The sequence below is a fragment of the Salvelinus fontinalis genome, chromosome 3 (assembly GCF_029448725.1).
Source record: "Salvelinus fontinalis isolate EN_2023a chromosome 3, ASM2944872v1, whole genome shotgun sequence".
In the NCBI taxonomy this organism is placed as follows: Eukaryota; Metazoa; Chordata; class Actinopteri; order Salmoniformes; family Salmonidae; genus Salvelinus; species Salvelinus fontinalis.
Genome location: NC_074667.1, coordinates 64,023,108 through 64,039,254, shown reverse-complemented (window position 1 = coordinate 64,039,254; position 16,147 = coordinate 64,023,108). Strand labels below are relative to the sequence as shown.

Below are 16,147 nucleotides of genomic sequence, written 5' to 3'. Positions count from 1 at the left end.
TGTGGGGGTGTACAGGTTAGTCCAGTTATTTTGTACATGTAGGTAGGGTTAAAGTGACAATGCATAGATGATAAACAGTGAGCAGCAGCAGTGTGAAAACAAAGGGGGGGGGGGGGGGGGGTTGTCAATGTAAATAGTCCACGTGGCCATTTGATTAAGACGCTAAGTCCTGTATTGTTTCATTAAAATCTATATCAATAGTGAACGGTAATTACCTGAGGCTGCTACTTCTATTATAGGTCTCTTAGTCACGTTGGCCATGAAGCCCACAATGGAGAAGATGACTAAGCCAGCGAACATGCTGGTGAACGAGTTGATACAGCACACAATGATAGAATCTCTGCAGGGAGATGGAGAGAAAGACAAAAAAGCATGGGGGTTTTGGAACGTCTGTTGTCACACTGATATGGAAGGCCTTATCAAACCACAGCACATTTAAAATAGGGAGGGAGGGAGGGAGGGAGGGAGGGAGGGAGGAAGAAAGGAAGGAAGGAAGGAAGGAAGGAAGGAAGGAAGGAAGGAAGGAAGGAAGGAAGGAAGGAAGGAAGGAAGGAAGGAAGGAAGGAAGGAAGGAAGGAAGGAAGGAAGGAAGGAAGGAAGGACGGAGGCAGTGTTTTGCGTTCTATAGCCGAGTGTTACTGCAATGTCAATGGACTGACCTATTCATTTCAGAAATGGGGTGTTTGTTCATTCGGTGCCAGGGTTGAACATAGGAGAGAGACAGAGATGATGTGACAGCTGAGAGATGTGTTTTCTCTTTGTCTCTCTCTCTCTCTCTCTCTCCCACCCCCTTTCTATCTCTTTTTCTCTAAAACCCCCTCTCTCTCCTACCCCCTCTCTCTCTCCTACCCCCTCTCTCTTTCTCTCTCTCTCTCTCTCTCTCCCGCCCTCTCAATTCAATTAAATTCAAAAGGGCTTCATTGGCATGGGGAACATATGTTTACATTGCCAAAGCAAATAGAATAGACAATAAGAAAAAGGGAAACAAACATGAAAAACATTAGTAAACACTACACTCTCAAAAGTCTCTCTCTCCTCTCCGTCTCTGTCTCCGTCTCTCTCTCTCTCTCTCTCTCTCTCTCTCTCTCGCTCTCTCTCTCTCTCTGTCTCTCTCTCTCTCTCTCTGTCTCTCTCTCTCTGTCTCTCTGTCTCTCTCTCTCTCTCTCTGTCTCTCTCTCTCTCTGTCTCTCTCTCTGTCTCTCTCTCTGTCTCACTTGCTCTCTCTCTCTGTCTCTCTCTGTCTCTCTGTCTCGCTTTCTGTCTCACTTGCTCTCTCATTGGCAGAGGCAGAATATAAACCGATAGCAGAGAGCTGGATGGAACGGTGTTGTAGATTGTAACCTACCTGTAAATATGATTATTGAACGGTGTCGTAGATTATAACCTACCTGTAAACATTATTATTGAATGGGTTGTAGCTTCCCAGAGCAATCAGTGATCCCAGCCCCAGCCCATAGGAGAAGAAGATCTGAGTGGCAGCATCCAACCACACCTGACGAGAACAGAGACAGAGAGTCAAAACGCACTGCAAGTCAAAACTCACTGCAAGTCAAAACTCACTGCAAGTCAAAACTCACTGCAAGTCAAAACACACTGCAAGTCAATACGCACTGCAAGTCAAAACACACTGCAAGTCAAAACACACTGCAAGTCAAAACACACTGCAAGTCAAAACACACTGCAAGTCAAGACGCAGTGCAAGTCAAAACTCACTGCAAGTCAAAACTCACTGCAAGTCAAAACTCACTGCAAGTCAAAACACACTGCAAGTCAAAACTCACTGCAAGTCAAAACACACTGCAAGTCAAAACACACTGCAAGTCAAAACACACTGCAAGTCAAAACACACTGCAAGTCAAAACACACTGCAAGTCAAGACACACTGCAAGTCAAAACTCACTGCAAGTCAAAACTCACTGCAAGTCAAAACACACTGATACTCACAGCATCACATACAGCAATCAGCATCCATTCTCCCTCTGTATCTGTTCACTGATAAAGACTAGCTACCTCTGTATCTGATAAAGACTAGCTACCTCTGTATCTGATAAAGACTAGCTACCTCTGTATCTGATAAAGACCAGCTACCTCTGTATCTGTTCCCTGATAAAGACTAGCTACCTCTGTATCTGATAAAGACTAGCCACCTCTGTATCTGATAAAGGCTAGCTACCTCTGTATCTGTTCCCTGATAAAGACTAGCCCCCTCTGTATATGATAACGGCTAGCTACCTCTGTATCTGTTCACTGATAAAGACTAGCTACCGCTGTATCTGATAAACACTAGCTACCTCTGTATCTGTTCCCTGATAAAGACTAGTCCCCTCTGTATATGATAACGGCTAGCTACCTCTGTATCTGTTCACTGATAAAGACTAGCTACCGCTGTATCTGATAAACACTAGCTACCTCTGTATCTGTTCACTGATAAAGACTAGCTACCTCTGTATCTGTTCACTGATAAAGGCTAGCTACCTCTGTATCTGTTCACTGATAAAGGCTAGCTACCTCTGTATCTGATAAAGACTAGCTACCTCTATATCTGATAAAGGCTAGCTACCTCTGTATCTGATAAAGACTAGCTACCTCTATATCTGATAAAGACTAGCTACCTCTGTATCTGATAAAGGCTAGCTACCTCTGTATCTGATAAAGACTAGCTACCTCTGTATCTGATAAAGACTAGCTACCTCTGTATCTGTTCCCTGATAAAGGCTAGCTACCTCTGTATCTGATAAAGACTAGCTACCTCTGTATCTGATAAAGACTAGCTACCTCTGTATCTGATAAAGACTAGCTACCTCTGTATCTGATAAAGACTAGCTACCTCTGTATCTGTATCTGATAAAGACTAGCTACCTCTGTATCTGATAAAGGCTAGCTACCTCTGTATCTGATAAAGACTAGCTACCTCTGTATCTGATAAAGACTAGCTACCTCTGTATCTGATAAAGACTAGCTACCTCTGTATCTGATAAAGACTAGCTACCTCTGTATCTGTTCGCTGATAAAGGCTAGCTACCTCTGTATCTGATAAAGACTAGCTACCTCTGTATCTGTTCCCTGATAAAGACTAGCTACCTCTGTATCTGTTCCCTGATAAAGACTAGCTACCTCTGTATCTGATAAAGACTAGCTACCTCTGTATCTGCTCACTGATAAAGACTAGCTACTTCTGTATCTGTTCACTGATAAAAGCTAGCTACCTCTGTATCTGCTCACTGATAAAGGCTAGCTACCTCTGTATCTGATAAAGGCTAGCTACCTCTGTATCTGTTCCCTGATAAAAGCTAGCTACCTCTGTATCTGTTCCCTGATAAAGGCTAGCTACCTCTATATCTGATAAAGACTAGCTACCTCTGTATCTGATAAAGACTAGCTACCTCTGTATCTGATAAAGACGAGCTACCTCTGTATCTGATAAAGACTAGCTACCTCTGTATCTGATAAAGACTAGCTACCTCTGTATCTGATAAAGACTAGCTACCTCTATATCTGATAAAGACTAGCTACCTCTATATCTGATAAAGACTAGCTACCTCTGTATCTGATAAAGGCTAGCTACCTCTGTATCTGTTCCCTGATAAAGGCTAGCTACCTCTGTATCTGATAAACACTAGCTACCTCTGTATCTGATAAAGACTAGCTACCTCTGTATCTGATAAAGACTAGCTACCTCTGTATCTGATAAAGGCTAGCTACCTCTGTATCTGTTCACTGATAAAGACTAGCTACCTCTGTATCTGTTCCCTGATAAAGGCTAGCTACCTCTGTATCTGCTCACTGATAAAGACTAGCTACCTCTGATTCCTTGAGCTTTTCGAAGTTGGGCGTGATATAGAAGAGGATTCCATCGATGGCTCCGGGGAGAGTGATGCCACGGCAGAAGAGAATGAAGAGCATGACGTAGGGGTAGGTGGCTGAGAAGTACACCACCTGATACAGGGAGGGAGGGAGAGACTTGTTAAAATACAAGACAATGGAGCTATGGCACCCACCTTACGTCATTACTATAGTTAGGACCCATGCATGGACTAACTGCCATTTTTCCAGTCAAATGTTTCTTAAATCGATTTTGAATCTAAAGCCATGTCTCTTACTTTTGCAAATAAGCCAGGGGACATGCTGGACCCCCCCCCCCCCCAACATACAATACGGCTGCCAAAATCTAATATGGCTGCCAAAATCCAATATGGCTGCCAAAATCCAATGTCAAGATTCCTCAGTGCGGTTTAGCCTCTACTCTCTGGATTTAGTCGGTGGCAGCCTCTTACCTTGCCGGTCCATGCCACACCTTTCCAGATGCAGAAATAAACCAGGACCCAGGCGATGGCCAGCGTGATGGCGAGAGGCGCTCTGATTTCCCCAGGCTTCTCCAGACCGTCCGTCAATTGGTGCATGTTACGTCTATAGGACAAATCAACCAATGAACCAATCTATCAACCAACCAATCAATCGACCAATCAATACAATTGGTTTATACATCCTTTTTCATCAACCCCATTCATTATTTTCTACACTGGTTTGGTCTAACCAGAGCCAAAAAGACAACCAAACTTTTAATAAATATTACAAAATACATGTTCTTACTCCCAGAATTCCTGAACGGCGCTGGTGAGGTTGGCTGCGTTCGGGATGCTGTAGTTGGTGTAACAACGCTCTGTATTCCAAGAATTTCCACACGATTGCCATGGCAGCTCCTGGAATAACAAAGACAGAGTTTTTTCTTTTTCTTTCTCTCACGTGTTGTCATTTTGCCCATCTCTTTTCACCCAGGCGACATGCACCACATTTTTTTTGTTGAAAGGGTACTGATGGCCAAATTCGATATCTTTTGAATTCACTATACATAAAAGAAACAGTATTTCTTTCTTTTCAGCATTCAAATGGATAACACCGAAAAGGGGGCCTATGCCCCCTGCTCGTTCAGTCCTCAGTCATGCTACTTAAAGACATTCATCAGGGAAATGTGCTTTTCCTTTTTAAAACCTCCCAGTGAACGAAATGCAATAACCTCACATTAATTCGTTTTTTTTATTTTATTTTTTATTTTTTGTACTTTATAACTTTTTCATAGAAAAGCAGTAATATCCATCATACTCACAGAAGTAAAGGATGACCAGAGATAGTATATGGCCCAGGAAATGATGACAATGTAATAAATATTTAGCCAGAAAGAAAGCACTGCAGCGGCCAGGCCAACACCTAGAACAGCAGGGAAGCGTAGAATTAGGAATGTAATATACCGTCAGGTAATATAACATGAAATGATGTGACACCTTGAATAATTGGAAGAAAAAAAAATACATAAAATAGCTTTAGCTAGTTATATTAAATATGTGGTTTGATTTGTAATACAACGGGGAGAGGAGACATGCACTGAAATTAAAGATATTTGTATCTGTTTATTGACAACCAGCAAAAAGAGTATTGGATGAGGAGAGCTAATTGTCGGTATATATTGAGAAGTATTTCAGTTGAACCTCTAAATGTAGGCTTTTGATTTACCTTTAAACATGGGAGCCAGTTTCCACACCCCAAGCCCTCCAATCGATGTGTACTGACCGAGGGACGTTTCGAGCAGAAACAGGGGCATGCCAGCAAATATGAGCGTCAAAAAGTATGGAATCAAGAAGGCCCCTGAATGGAAGGTGAAAAGGTAAGTAAACAAAAAAATGTAATGGTGAATAAAAGTGACCATTTGCATTGATATACCGGGAACATTTAAAATCATACAAAGAGATTAAGAGATTAAGACAATATTTTTGCATCACACTGCTGCGCCTAAAATTAATGATAATTACGCTCAATCTGGAGAGAAAAAGGACCATTTAGATTATTTAAATGAGTGACCCAGAATACATTTCCTGTTTGAAGGGTCAAGTTTTAAGCCTCCTTCTGTTTTTGAAAACACGGAAAAGCGCCGACATCTTGATTACCTCCTCCGTTCTTCCCACATAGATAAGGAAATCTCCAGACATTTCCGAGTCCAATTGCGTACCCGACGCAAGACAGGAGAAAGTCAAATTTTCCACTCCAGTTTTCTCTTTCGGGAAGTTCCTTTTTCTGGACTTTAACGACCAAGGTTTTGGGTTTGTCATTAGGCTCCGCATTCACCTCCGTTAAAACGTGTCCATCCGAGGCTTTAGTTCCATTAGTCGCCATGTCTCTCTGATTAGATTTAGATTTCCTGGCAAGGCTGGCAGGCGGTTGGAAGATTTTAACCCCACTGATCCACGTAGACAGCAGCTCCGCGGTTCTTTACCGATGGACCGTTGGATGTGAAGGAGCGGGAACACGGAGGAAGTTAAAAGCGAACCTGGAAAAAAAGAACAAGAGAATGTTACCAAATAGGACATTTAAAATAATGATAGGACACTAAATATTTACATAATATTGCATTAACACGGGATTTATCCAAATTAAAGTATAGCGCTGAAAATGGGCCGTTTTGAAGAGTTTTAATTGAGTCACTTTGTTGGCGCAGGGGACAAGAGATCACACGAGGACCCTGTGGTGCTTTTTAAACAGCCAGGGACCGTTGATTTACAGCGTCGTTACTCTCAATGTGTCCCTTATACAACTTTTAAACAGCACACATTCCGCTGACAGGTTATTTAATACTGTTAAGAGGAGGAGACCATCACCGCTGTCCAATTATTCACCATTTGAATGGTTAATTGTAGCGGAACTCAACCATCAATTTGACAAAAACATAAGATAAATGACATTCATGCACACGCTATGGCTTAGAATGTATGCCTCCAAATGAGTGTAACGTTATAAATAAAAACGGAATGCAAAGCATTCATATTAACATACATCAGCTTGTCTGTTAATTATCCGAGGTTAAATACTTTTAATATAGTTTTCTTGAATTATTCATAATAAATGTGAGACAAAAGTAAACTGGTTGATTTAAAAATAAAAAAAAATCGTTCCTGTTACAAGTCAAAACGCATTGTGCGTATTGTGGAAACATTGGCTAGGCAACGTCATGCTTTTGGTGTTTTTAGGCATTTATTTGTTTGAATAATACCGTGCCTCTATATCTGTAGTATAATGGTGAAATATTCCCCGTTTTTCCCATCAGCTAGTTGACATTTATGGAAAGAGATGGAGATGGATAAGTGCCCGGAAACAAAAGCGACAAGCTTGACGCGTCAGTCACTCTCCGACGCTTCCTTTCACATTTGCTGATGATATTCCATGAATTATGGAACTTCAAAAAAACGAATCAAATGTAGAAGGATGTGATTTATCACTCTCTTTGAAGTTGCATGGATAAAAAAAAAAAATATATATATATATCATTGATTTATCAAATGTAGGCGAATCATCTCGGCTACTCAGTGCGCAAACATCTGAAACACCGTTTTTCCCCACAGAGACGCAACTCCGCATCTCCAAATGGGTTCACACTGTTCTGACCATCACAATGAAGTTTTCCCACACTGTTAAACGGTAAATGCTGTACTTACAATCAAACTGCTGTGACAACCAGAATTGTGGGACATGGTATAGTATTCCGTACGTTCTTCTAAAAGTTGTGTTCGTGAAGCTTCTAACCGGGCAGACCAAAATCAAAATATTTTTTAGAGATAGATAAGCAGAACTAAACGACGATCCTGATGGGAAAGGTGAGTTTGCAGGAAAGCAGGAATAAGGTGTGAGTGGTGCTGTCCGTTAGCTTGGTGACGCCGAAGGAGAGAGCCAAGCAGAGGAGAGCAGAGCGGAGAACCAACACCACGAAAAAAAGGCAGCAGCTTCACCTCGTAACACCGTCTATCTTCAGCGGCCAGGGTGGTTACACGGAGCACAAATCCCCCGTTCTCATCTACATAGCGTCAATGTCATCTGTAAGTCGACCCTCCCCGTGTCCAACATTTCCACCACTGAGATCGCTGTGGTTTTGAGAAAGGAGCATCTTATTGTCTCGTGGTTTAATTTGCATAGTCTCTTTTCATCAACTTGGAGATTTATTTTTTCTACACGAATTGATGGGGTGACACACAGACAGTTATATGACTTAACATTTTGTTAGCTTTACGTTATTGCTCACATATAGTAAAGGTATCATACCCTTAACCGTGTTGATATTCCCAGAAACAATTTTATTGTTCCATTAATCCACTTCATTTGGAATGGTATTTGGATTTACATTTTTTTTTAAATATTAGTTTTATGATGTTGAAAAGCTTTACTTTGTAATTTCTGATGGGGGAGGGATATTTACACATTGGGGACTTATTCCAGGTTGGGCACATGCGTCTCCCTGCACATAATCCCCCCCCCCCCCCCCCCCCCCCCACCCCCCAATGAATTCAGTCGGGGTCTCAATTTACCGTTGAGAGTTAAAATAGTAGAATACAGCAGGTGCAATTTCGAAACCTGGTTGTGCGTCCACAGTTTTTCCTCTGTTTATGTCAGAGAAACCAACCATTCCCAGAGTGGCAGAAATGGAGGCAGATGCCAATCATGCTGTGGTTGCTGGCAAATTGTGATAAGAGGAACCCGTCAATAAAAGCTAGTCTGAGGGTGGGAGATAAATTGAAAAAAAACTGCGCCTGTAATCTTTTTAATCCGCTGTCTCATGAAATATATTATCCCCGGCGACAGAGGAAAAACAGACATTAAAAGCTGATTTGAACCCCAAAAATGTTGAGACAAATTAATATATTGATTAGTAGACACTATAGTGTCTCACAGGGAGATTGGGCCTCAGTGAGTTTGAGACTTGGAAAAGTGCAGAGACGAAGAGATTAAAAGCTAAAACAGAAAGATGGCCTCTGCTGTGTTCCATTCTGATTGGCTCACTCAGCTAGAATGGGGATTAGGTGTTTTATCCACTCTCTATTCTTCAAAGCTTGAAGTCCATGCATACCAAATGGTGAATAGATGATTTCATCTATGACCCGATTGCCCAAATCACCTGGCGCCAACAATGTTTCTAATTTCCTACCCACAGTCACCCACTCATTTGGATTGTGAGGTCTTATTCAGGTATGTACCACTCTCTCTGCCTTATCACAGCTTCTGGTCCTTCATCTCTGATAGGAACTCATTTCATTGGACTACAAAGCACAGATTTAAAACCAATGTGGAAAGATAAACACGACAGCTGTTATAACATACCACAACAGCTGTTATAACATACCATGACAGCTGTTATAACCTACCACGAAAGCTGTTATAACATACCATGACAGGTGTTATAACCTACCAAGACAGCTGTCATAACATACAAGGAAAGCTGTTATAACCTACCATGACAGCTGTTATATACCACCACGACAGCTGTTATAACCTACCACGACAGCTGTTATAACATACCATGACAGCTGTTATATACCACCACGACAGCTGTTATAACCTACCACGACAGCTGTTATAACATACTATGACAGCTGTTATAACCTACCATGACAGCTGTTATAACCTACCATGACAGCTGTTATAACCTACCACGACAGCTGTTATAACATACCATGAAAGCTGTTATAACATACCACGACAGCTGTTATAACCTACCATGACAGCTGTTATAACCTACCACGACAGCTGTTATAACATACTATGACAGCTGTTATAACATACCAAGACAGCTGTTATAACATACCATGACAGCTGTTATAACATACCATGACAGCTGTTATAACCTACCATGACAGCTGTTATAACCTACCACGACAGCTGTTATAACATACTATGACAGCTGTTATAACCTACCATGACAGCTGTTATAACCTACCACGACAGCTGTTATAACATACCACGACAGCTGTTATAACATACTATGACAGCTGTTATAACATACCAAGACAGCTGTTATAACATACCATGACAGCTGTTATAACATACCATGACAGCTGTTATAACCTACCACGACAGCTGTTATAACATACCATGACAGCTGTTATAACATACCATGACAGCTGTTATAACCTACCATGACAGCTGTTATAACCTACCACGACAGCTGTTATATACCACCACGACAGCTGTTATAACCTACCACGACAGCTGTTATAACCTACCACGACAGCTGTTATAACCTACCACGACAGCTGTTATAACCTACCACGACAGCTGTTATAACATACCACGACAGCTGTTATAACATACCACGACAGCTGTTATAACCTACCACGACAGCTGTTATAACCTACCACGACAGCTGTTATAACATACCACGACAGCTGTTATAGCATACCATGACAGCTGATATAACCTACCACGACAGCTGTTATAACATCTACTTCTCTCTCTCAGTGCATGCTGGGAGTGTTTGTAGTTGGGAGGCTGTGTGGAGGGCACTGTCCTTACTTACTTTCTTGCTTCTATCCTTGTTCACTTTTTTCCACATATATTTTTTTATGGTGGAGGGTTTAAACGCATTGTTAGTTTAGCGGTGCCCACTAATGTAGATATAAGGTAGGGAGGAAGGGGACAGAGATGTAGTTTCCTGGTTGAACGGTGTGATGTAGCACGATGCCTTCACAGCCTAACACAGAGATGTAGTTTCCTACTTCCTGGTGTAGGAAGCCAATAGACCCTCCCCGTGGTGTAGTGGTGTAGGAAGCCAATAGACCCTCCCCATGGTGTAGTAGTGTAGGAAGCCAATACACCCTTCCCGTGGTGTAGTAGTGTAGGAAGCCAATTGACCCTCCCTGTGGTGTAGTAGTGTAGGAAGCCAATAGACCCTCCCCGTGGTGTAGTAGTGTAGGAAGCCTATTGACCCTCCCCGAGGTGTAGTAGTGTAGGAAGCCAATAGACCCTCCCCGTGGTGTAGTAGTGCAGGAAGCCAGTAGACCCTCCCCGTGGTGTAGTAGTGTAGGAAGCCAATAGACCCTCCCCATGGTGTAGTAGTGTAGGAAGCCAATAGACCCTCCCTGTGGTGTAGTAGTGTAGGAAGCCAATAGACCCTCCCCTTGGTGTAGTAGTGTAGGAATCCAATAGACCCTCCCCTTGGTGTAGTAGTGTAGGAAGCCAATAGACCCTCCCCGTGGTGTAGTAGTGTAGGAAGCCAATAGACCCTCCCTGTGGTGTAGTAGTGTAGGAAGCCAATAGACCCTCCCTGTGGTGTAGTAGTGTAGGAAGCCAATAGACCCTCCCTGTGGTGTAGTGGTGTAGGAAGCCAATAGACCCTCCCTGTGGTGTAGTAGTGTAGGAAGCCAATAGACCCTCCCTGTGGTGTAGTAGTGTAGGAAGCCAATAGACCCTCCCCGTGGTGTAGTAGTGTAGGAAGCCAATAGACCCTCCCTGTGGTGTAGTAGTGTAGGAAGCCAATAGACCCTCCCCGTGGTGTAGTGGTGTAGGAAGCCAATAGACCCTCCCCATGGTGTAGTAGTGTAGGAAGCCAATAGACCCTCCCTGTGGTGTAGGAAGCCAATAGACCCTCCCCGTTGTGTAGTGGTGTAGGAAGCCAATAGACCCTCCCTGTGGTGTAGTAGTGTAGGAAGCCAATAGACCCTCCCCGTGGTGTAGTAGTGTAGGAAGCCAATAGACCCTCCCTGTGGTGTAGGAAGCCAATAGACCCTCCCCATGGTGTAGTAGTGTAGAAAGCCAATAGACCCTCCCTGTGGTGTAGTAGTGTAGGAAGCCAATAGACCCTCCCTGTGGTGTAGTAGTGTAGGAAGCCAATAGACCCTCCCTGTGGTGTAGTAGTGTAGGAAGCCAATAGACCCTCCCTGTGGTGTAGTGGTGTAGTAGTGTAGGAATCCAATAGACCCTCCCTGTGGTGTAGTAGTGTAGGAAGCCAATAGACCCTCCCTGTGGTGTAGTAGTGTAGGAAGCCAATAGACCCTCCCTGTGGTGTAGTAGTGTAGGAAGCCAATAGACCCTCCCCGTGGTGTAGTAGTGTAGGAAGCCAATAGACCCTCCCTGTGGTGTAGTAGTGTAGGAAGCCAATAGACCCTCCCTGTGGTGTAGTAGTGTAGGAAGCCAATAGACCCTCCCTGTGGTGTAGTAGTGTAGGAAGCCAATAGACCCTTCCTGTGGTGTAGTAGTGTAGGAAGCCAATAGACCCTTCCCGTGGTGTAGTGGTGTAGGAAGCCAATAGACTCTTCCCGTGGTGTAGTAGTGTAGGAAGCCAATAGACTCTTCCCGTGGTGTAGTAGTGTAGGAAGCCAATAGCTGTGGTTTCTGATCTGCTGCACTATAAAGGCATAGAAGTGTAGACTAAATCCCAATTGACACCCTAGGCTGGCACTACTTTACACCAAGGCTGGCACCCTATTCCCTACATAGTGCACTACTTTACACCAGTACTGGCAATCCTATTCCCTACATAGTTCCCTCTGGGCCCTGGTCAAAAGCAGTGCACTACCTATGTGAATAGGTTTCCGTTTGGGACACGTCCTCTGGCTGGCTGCAGGTGGGCACCAGGTGGGCCGGCATGTGGCGGTGGTGTCTCTCTCTCTCTCTCTCTGCTCTGCTCTGCTAACCCCATCCCCAGAGGGAGAAACAACCATGTGGGGTTTAGAAATGCTACATTTAATTTCGTATCATTAGTAGGTTAGCTCACCCCTCATTGGCTTCCCATCTGCTGCCGTCCTAAATGGAACCCTATTTCTTGCGTAGGGCCCTGGTCGAAAGTAGTGCACTATATAGGGAATAGGGCTAGGGTCTAAAGTAGTGAACTATATAGGGAATAGGGCCCTGGTCTAAAGTAGTGCACTATATAGGGAATAGGGCTCTGGTCAAAAGTAGTGCACTATATAGGGAATAGGGCTCTGGTCAAAAGTAGTGCACTATATAGGGAATAGGACTCTGGTCGAAAGTAGTGCACTATATAGGGAATAGGGCCCTGGTCTATAGTAGTGTTCTATATAGGGAATAGGGCCCTGGTCGAAAGTAGTGCACTATATAGGGAATAGGGCTCTGGTCGAAAGTAGTGCACTATATAGGGAATAGAGTGCCAGCCTTGGTGTAAAGTACTGCACTATGTATGGAATAGGTTGTCACTTGGGATGCGTAATGTCACAGACTCAAAGTGTTTGGCAAGCGTTTGGTGGTGGGGCACGTGATAGTGCCACTGTGCATTGAACCATATAATTACAGTAGGTGGCGATAATCTCATCTCTCTGAGGTCTTTTTTGGTATTCAGCTATACCCACCGTTGGTGCAAAACGATCCCACGTCGACGCCAGTAGAATCACCAATGGGGTTTTCCGTCATAACACAAGCAGATGGAAAATGGCAGAGAGAATTTACTCCTAATGATAATTAACATTTAACATATCTATGAAGACAGTAGTTTGCAACAAAATCAGCTGTGTTTAAAAAAACTGATGATATATGGAAATGTAACTCAGAAGGAGGGCCTATGAGCTAGCCACACTAACTTGGAGAGAGGTTTGGGACAAATATCCACATATACACATATATAAATACACAAATAGACCTTTGATACTCCATACGTATATTTATATTACAATAGGACTGTCTGGATGAATACGCATTTCAGCAAAGTATTGTGGAAGACATGATGACATCACTGACGTGACATAACAGGCTGTGTTGACATGACATAACAGGCTTTGATTAAGACCAGGCCAGGGCTGTATTGACATGACATAACAGGCTGTGATTAAGACCAGACTAGGGCTCTATTGACGTGACGTAACAGGCTGTGTTGACATGACATCACAGGCTGTGATTAAGACCAGGCCAGGGCTGTATTGACATGACATAACAGGCTGTGATTAAGACCAGGCTAGGGCTGTATTGACGTGACATAACAGGCTGTGATTAAGACCAGGCTAGGGCTCTATTGACGTGACGTAACAGGCTGTATTGACATGACATAACAGGCTGTGATTAAGACCAGGCTAGGGCTCTATTGACGTGACGTAACAGGCTGTATTGACATGACATAACAGGCTGTGATTAAGACCAGGCTATGGCTGTATTGACATGACATAACAGGCTGTGATTAAGACCAGACTAGGGCTGTATTGACATGACATAACAGGCTGTGATTAAGACCAGGCTATGGCTGTATTGACATGACATAACAGGCTGTGATTAAGACCAGGCTAGGGCTGTGTTGACATGACATAACAGGCTGTGATTATGACCAGGCTAGGGCTTTATTGACATGACTTAAGAGGCTGTGATTAAGTCCAGGCTAGGGCTGTATTGACATGACATAACAGGCTGTGATTAAGACCAGGCTAGGGCTGTGTTGACATGACATAACAGCCTGTGATTAAGACCAGGCTAGGGCTGTATTGACGTGACATAACAGGCTGTGATTAAGTCCAGGCTAGGGCTGTATTGACATGACATAACAGGCTGTGATTAAGACCAGGCTTGGGCTCTATTGACGTGACTTAACAGGCTGTGTCCTAAACGTCATCCTGTAGTTGCACTCGGCACAGACACCAGTTCCACGTTTAGTTTTGACTTACCTTTTGTTGAGTTGTCACCTAACGTGAATTCAATTTGAAATCAACAAAAGATTTCACCAAGTAATCATCACGTCGAAACAACGCAGTAGTTGATCAGGTAGTCACCAGGTAGCTGTTGATCAGGTAGTCACCAGGTAGCTGTTGGTCAGGTAGTCACCAGGTAGCTGTTGATCAGGTAGGCAGCAGGTAGCTGTTGGTTCAGGTAGTCACCAGGTAGCTGTTGGTCAGGTAGTCACCAGGTAGCTGTTGATCAGGTAGGCAGCAGGTAGCTGTTGGTTCAGGTAGTCACCAGGTAGCTGTTGGTCAGGTAGGCAGCAGATATCAGTTGGTCAGGTAGGTAGCAGGTAGATGTTGGTCAGGTAGGTATCAGATAGCAGTTGGTCAGGTAGGTAGCAGGTAGATGTTGGTCAGGTAGATAGCAGGTAGCAGTTGGTCAGGTAGATAGCAGATAGCAGTTGGTCAGGTAGGTAGCAGATAGCAGTTGGTCAGGTAGGTAGCAGATATCAGTTGGTCAGGTAGGTAGCAGGTAGCAGTTGGTCAGGTAGGTAGCAGATAGCAGTTGGTCAGGTAGGTAGCAGATATCAGTTGGTCAGGTAGGTAGCAGGTAGCAGTTGGTCAGGTAGGTAGCAGTTGGTCAGGTAGGTAGCAGATATCAGTTGGTCAGGTAGGTAGCAGGTAGCAGTTGGTCAGGTAGGTAGCAGGTAGCAGTTGGTCAGGTAGGAAGCAGTTGGTCAGGTAGGTAGCAGATATCAGTTGGTCAGGTAGGTAGCAGATATCAGTTGGTCAGGTAGGTAGCAGGTAGCAGTTGGTCAGGTAGGTAGCAGTTGGTCAGGTAGGTAGCAGATATCAGTTGGTCAGGTAGGTAGCAGATATCAGTTGGTCAGGTGGGTAGCAGGTAGCAGTTGGTCAGGCAGGTAGCAGTTGGTCAGGTAGGTAGCAGTTGGTCAGGTAGGTAGCAGATAGCAGTTAGTCAGGTAGGTAGCCAATATCAGTTGGTCAGGTAGGTAGCAGATAGCAGTTGGTCAGGTAGGTAGCAGGTAGATGTTGGTCAGGTAGGTAGCAGGTAGCAGTTGGTCAGGTAGGTAGCAGGTAGATGTTGGTCAGGTAGGTAGCAGATATCAGTTGGTCAGGTAGGTAGCAGATAGCAGTTGGTCAGGTAGGTAGGAGGTAGATGTTGGTCAGTTAGGTAGCAGATATCAGTTGGTCAGGTAGGTAGCAGATATCAGTTGGTCAGGTAGGTAGCATATATCAGTTGGTCAGGTAGGTAGCAGGTATCAGTTAGTCAGGTAGGTAGCAGATATCAGTTGGTCAGGTAGGTAGGAAGTATCAGTTGGTCAGGTAGGTAGCAGGTAGCAGTTGGTCAGGTAGGTAGCAGATAGCAGTTGGTCAGGTAGGTAGCAGGTATCAGTTGGTCAGGTAGGCAGCAGGTAGCTGTTGGTCAGGTAGGTAGCAGTTGGTCAGGTAGGTAGCAGTTGGTCAGGTAGGTAGCATATAGCAGTTGGTCAGGTAGGTAGCAGGTATCAGTTGGTCAGGTAGGCAGCAGGTAGCTGTTGGTCAGGTAGGTAGCAGTTGGTCAGGTAGGTAGCAGTTGGTCAGGTAGGTAGCAGATATCAGTTGGTCAGGTAGGTAGCAGGTATCAGTTGGTCAGGTAGGTAGCAGGTATCAGTTGGTCAGGTAGGTAGCAGATAGCAGTTGGTCAGGTAGGTAGCAGATATCAGTTGGTCAGGTAGGTA

At 44.0% G+C, this 16,147-nt stretch overlaps 1 protein-coding gene across 1 annotated transcript in view; it reads right to left on the bottom strand.

Moving 5' to 3' along the window:
- The window catches only part of LOC129851333 (sodium- and chloride-dependent GABA transporter 1-like), a 37,553-nt gene extending 29,628 nt beyond the window's left edge, over positions 1–7,925 (bottom strand). The window contains exons 1-9 of the mRNA XM_055917800.1: positions 7,482–7,925; positions 5,940–6,319; positions 5,509–5,640; positions 5,105–5,205; positions 4,591–4,700; positions 4,275–4,407; positions 3,802–3,936; positions 1,389–1,492; positions 216–340 (exon numbers count right to left, since the gene is read on the bottom strand). Of these exons, the coding sequence (XP_055773775.1) occupies positions 216–340; positions 1,389–1,492; positions 3,802–3,936; positions 4,275–4,407; positions 4,591–4,700; positions 5,105–5,205; positions 5,509–5,640; positions 5,940–6,165 (1,066 nt within the window). The 5' untranslated portion in view covers positions 6,166–6,319; positions 7,482–7,925. The remainder of the gene's footprint in view (positions 1–215; positions 341–1,388; positions 1,493–3,801; positions 3,937–4,274; positions 4,408–4,590; positions 4,701–5,104; positions 5,206–5,508; positions 5,641–5,939; positions 6,320–7,481) is intronic.
- Positions 7,926–16,147: the final 8,222 nt, after the last annotated feature.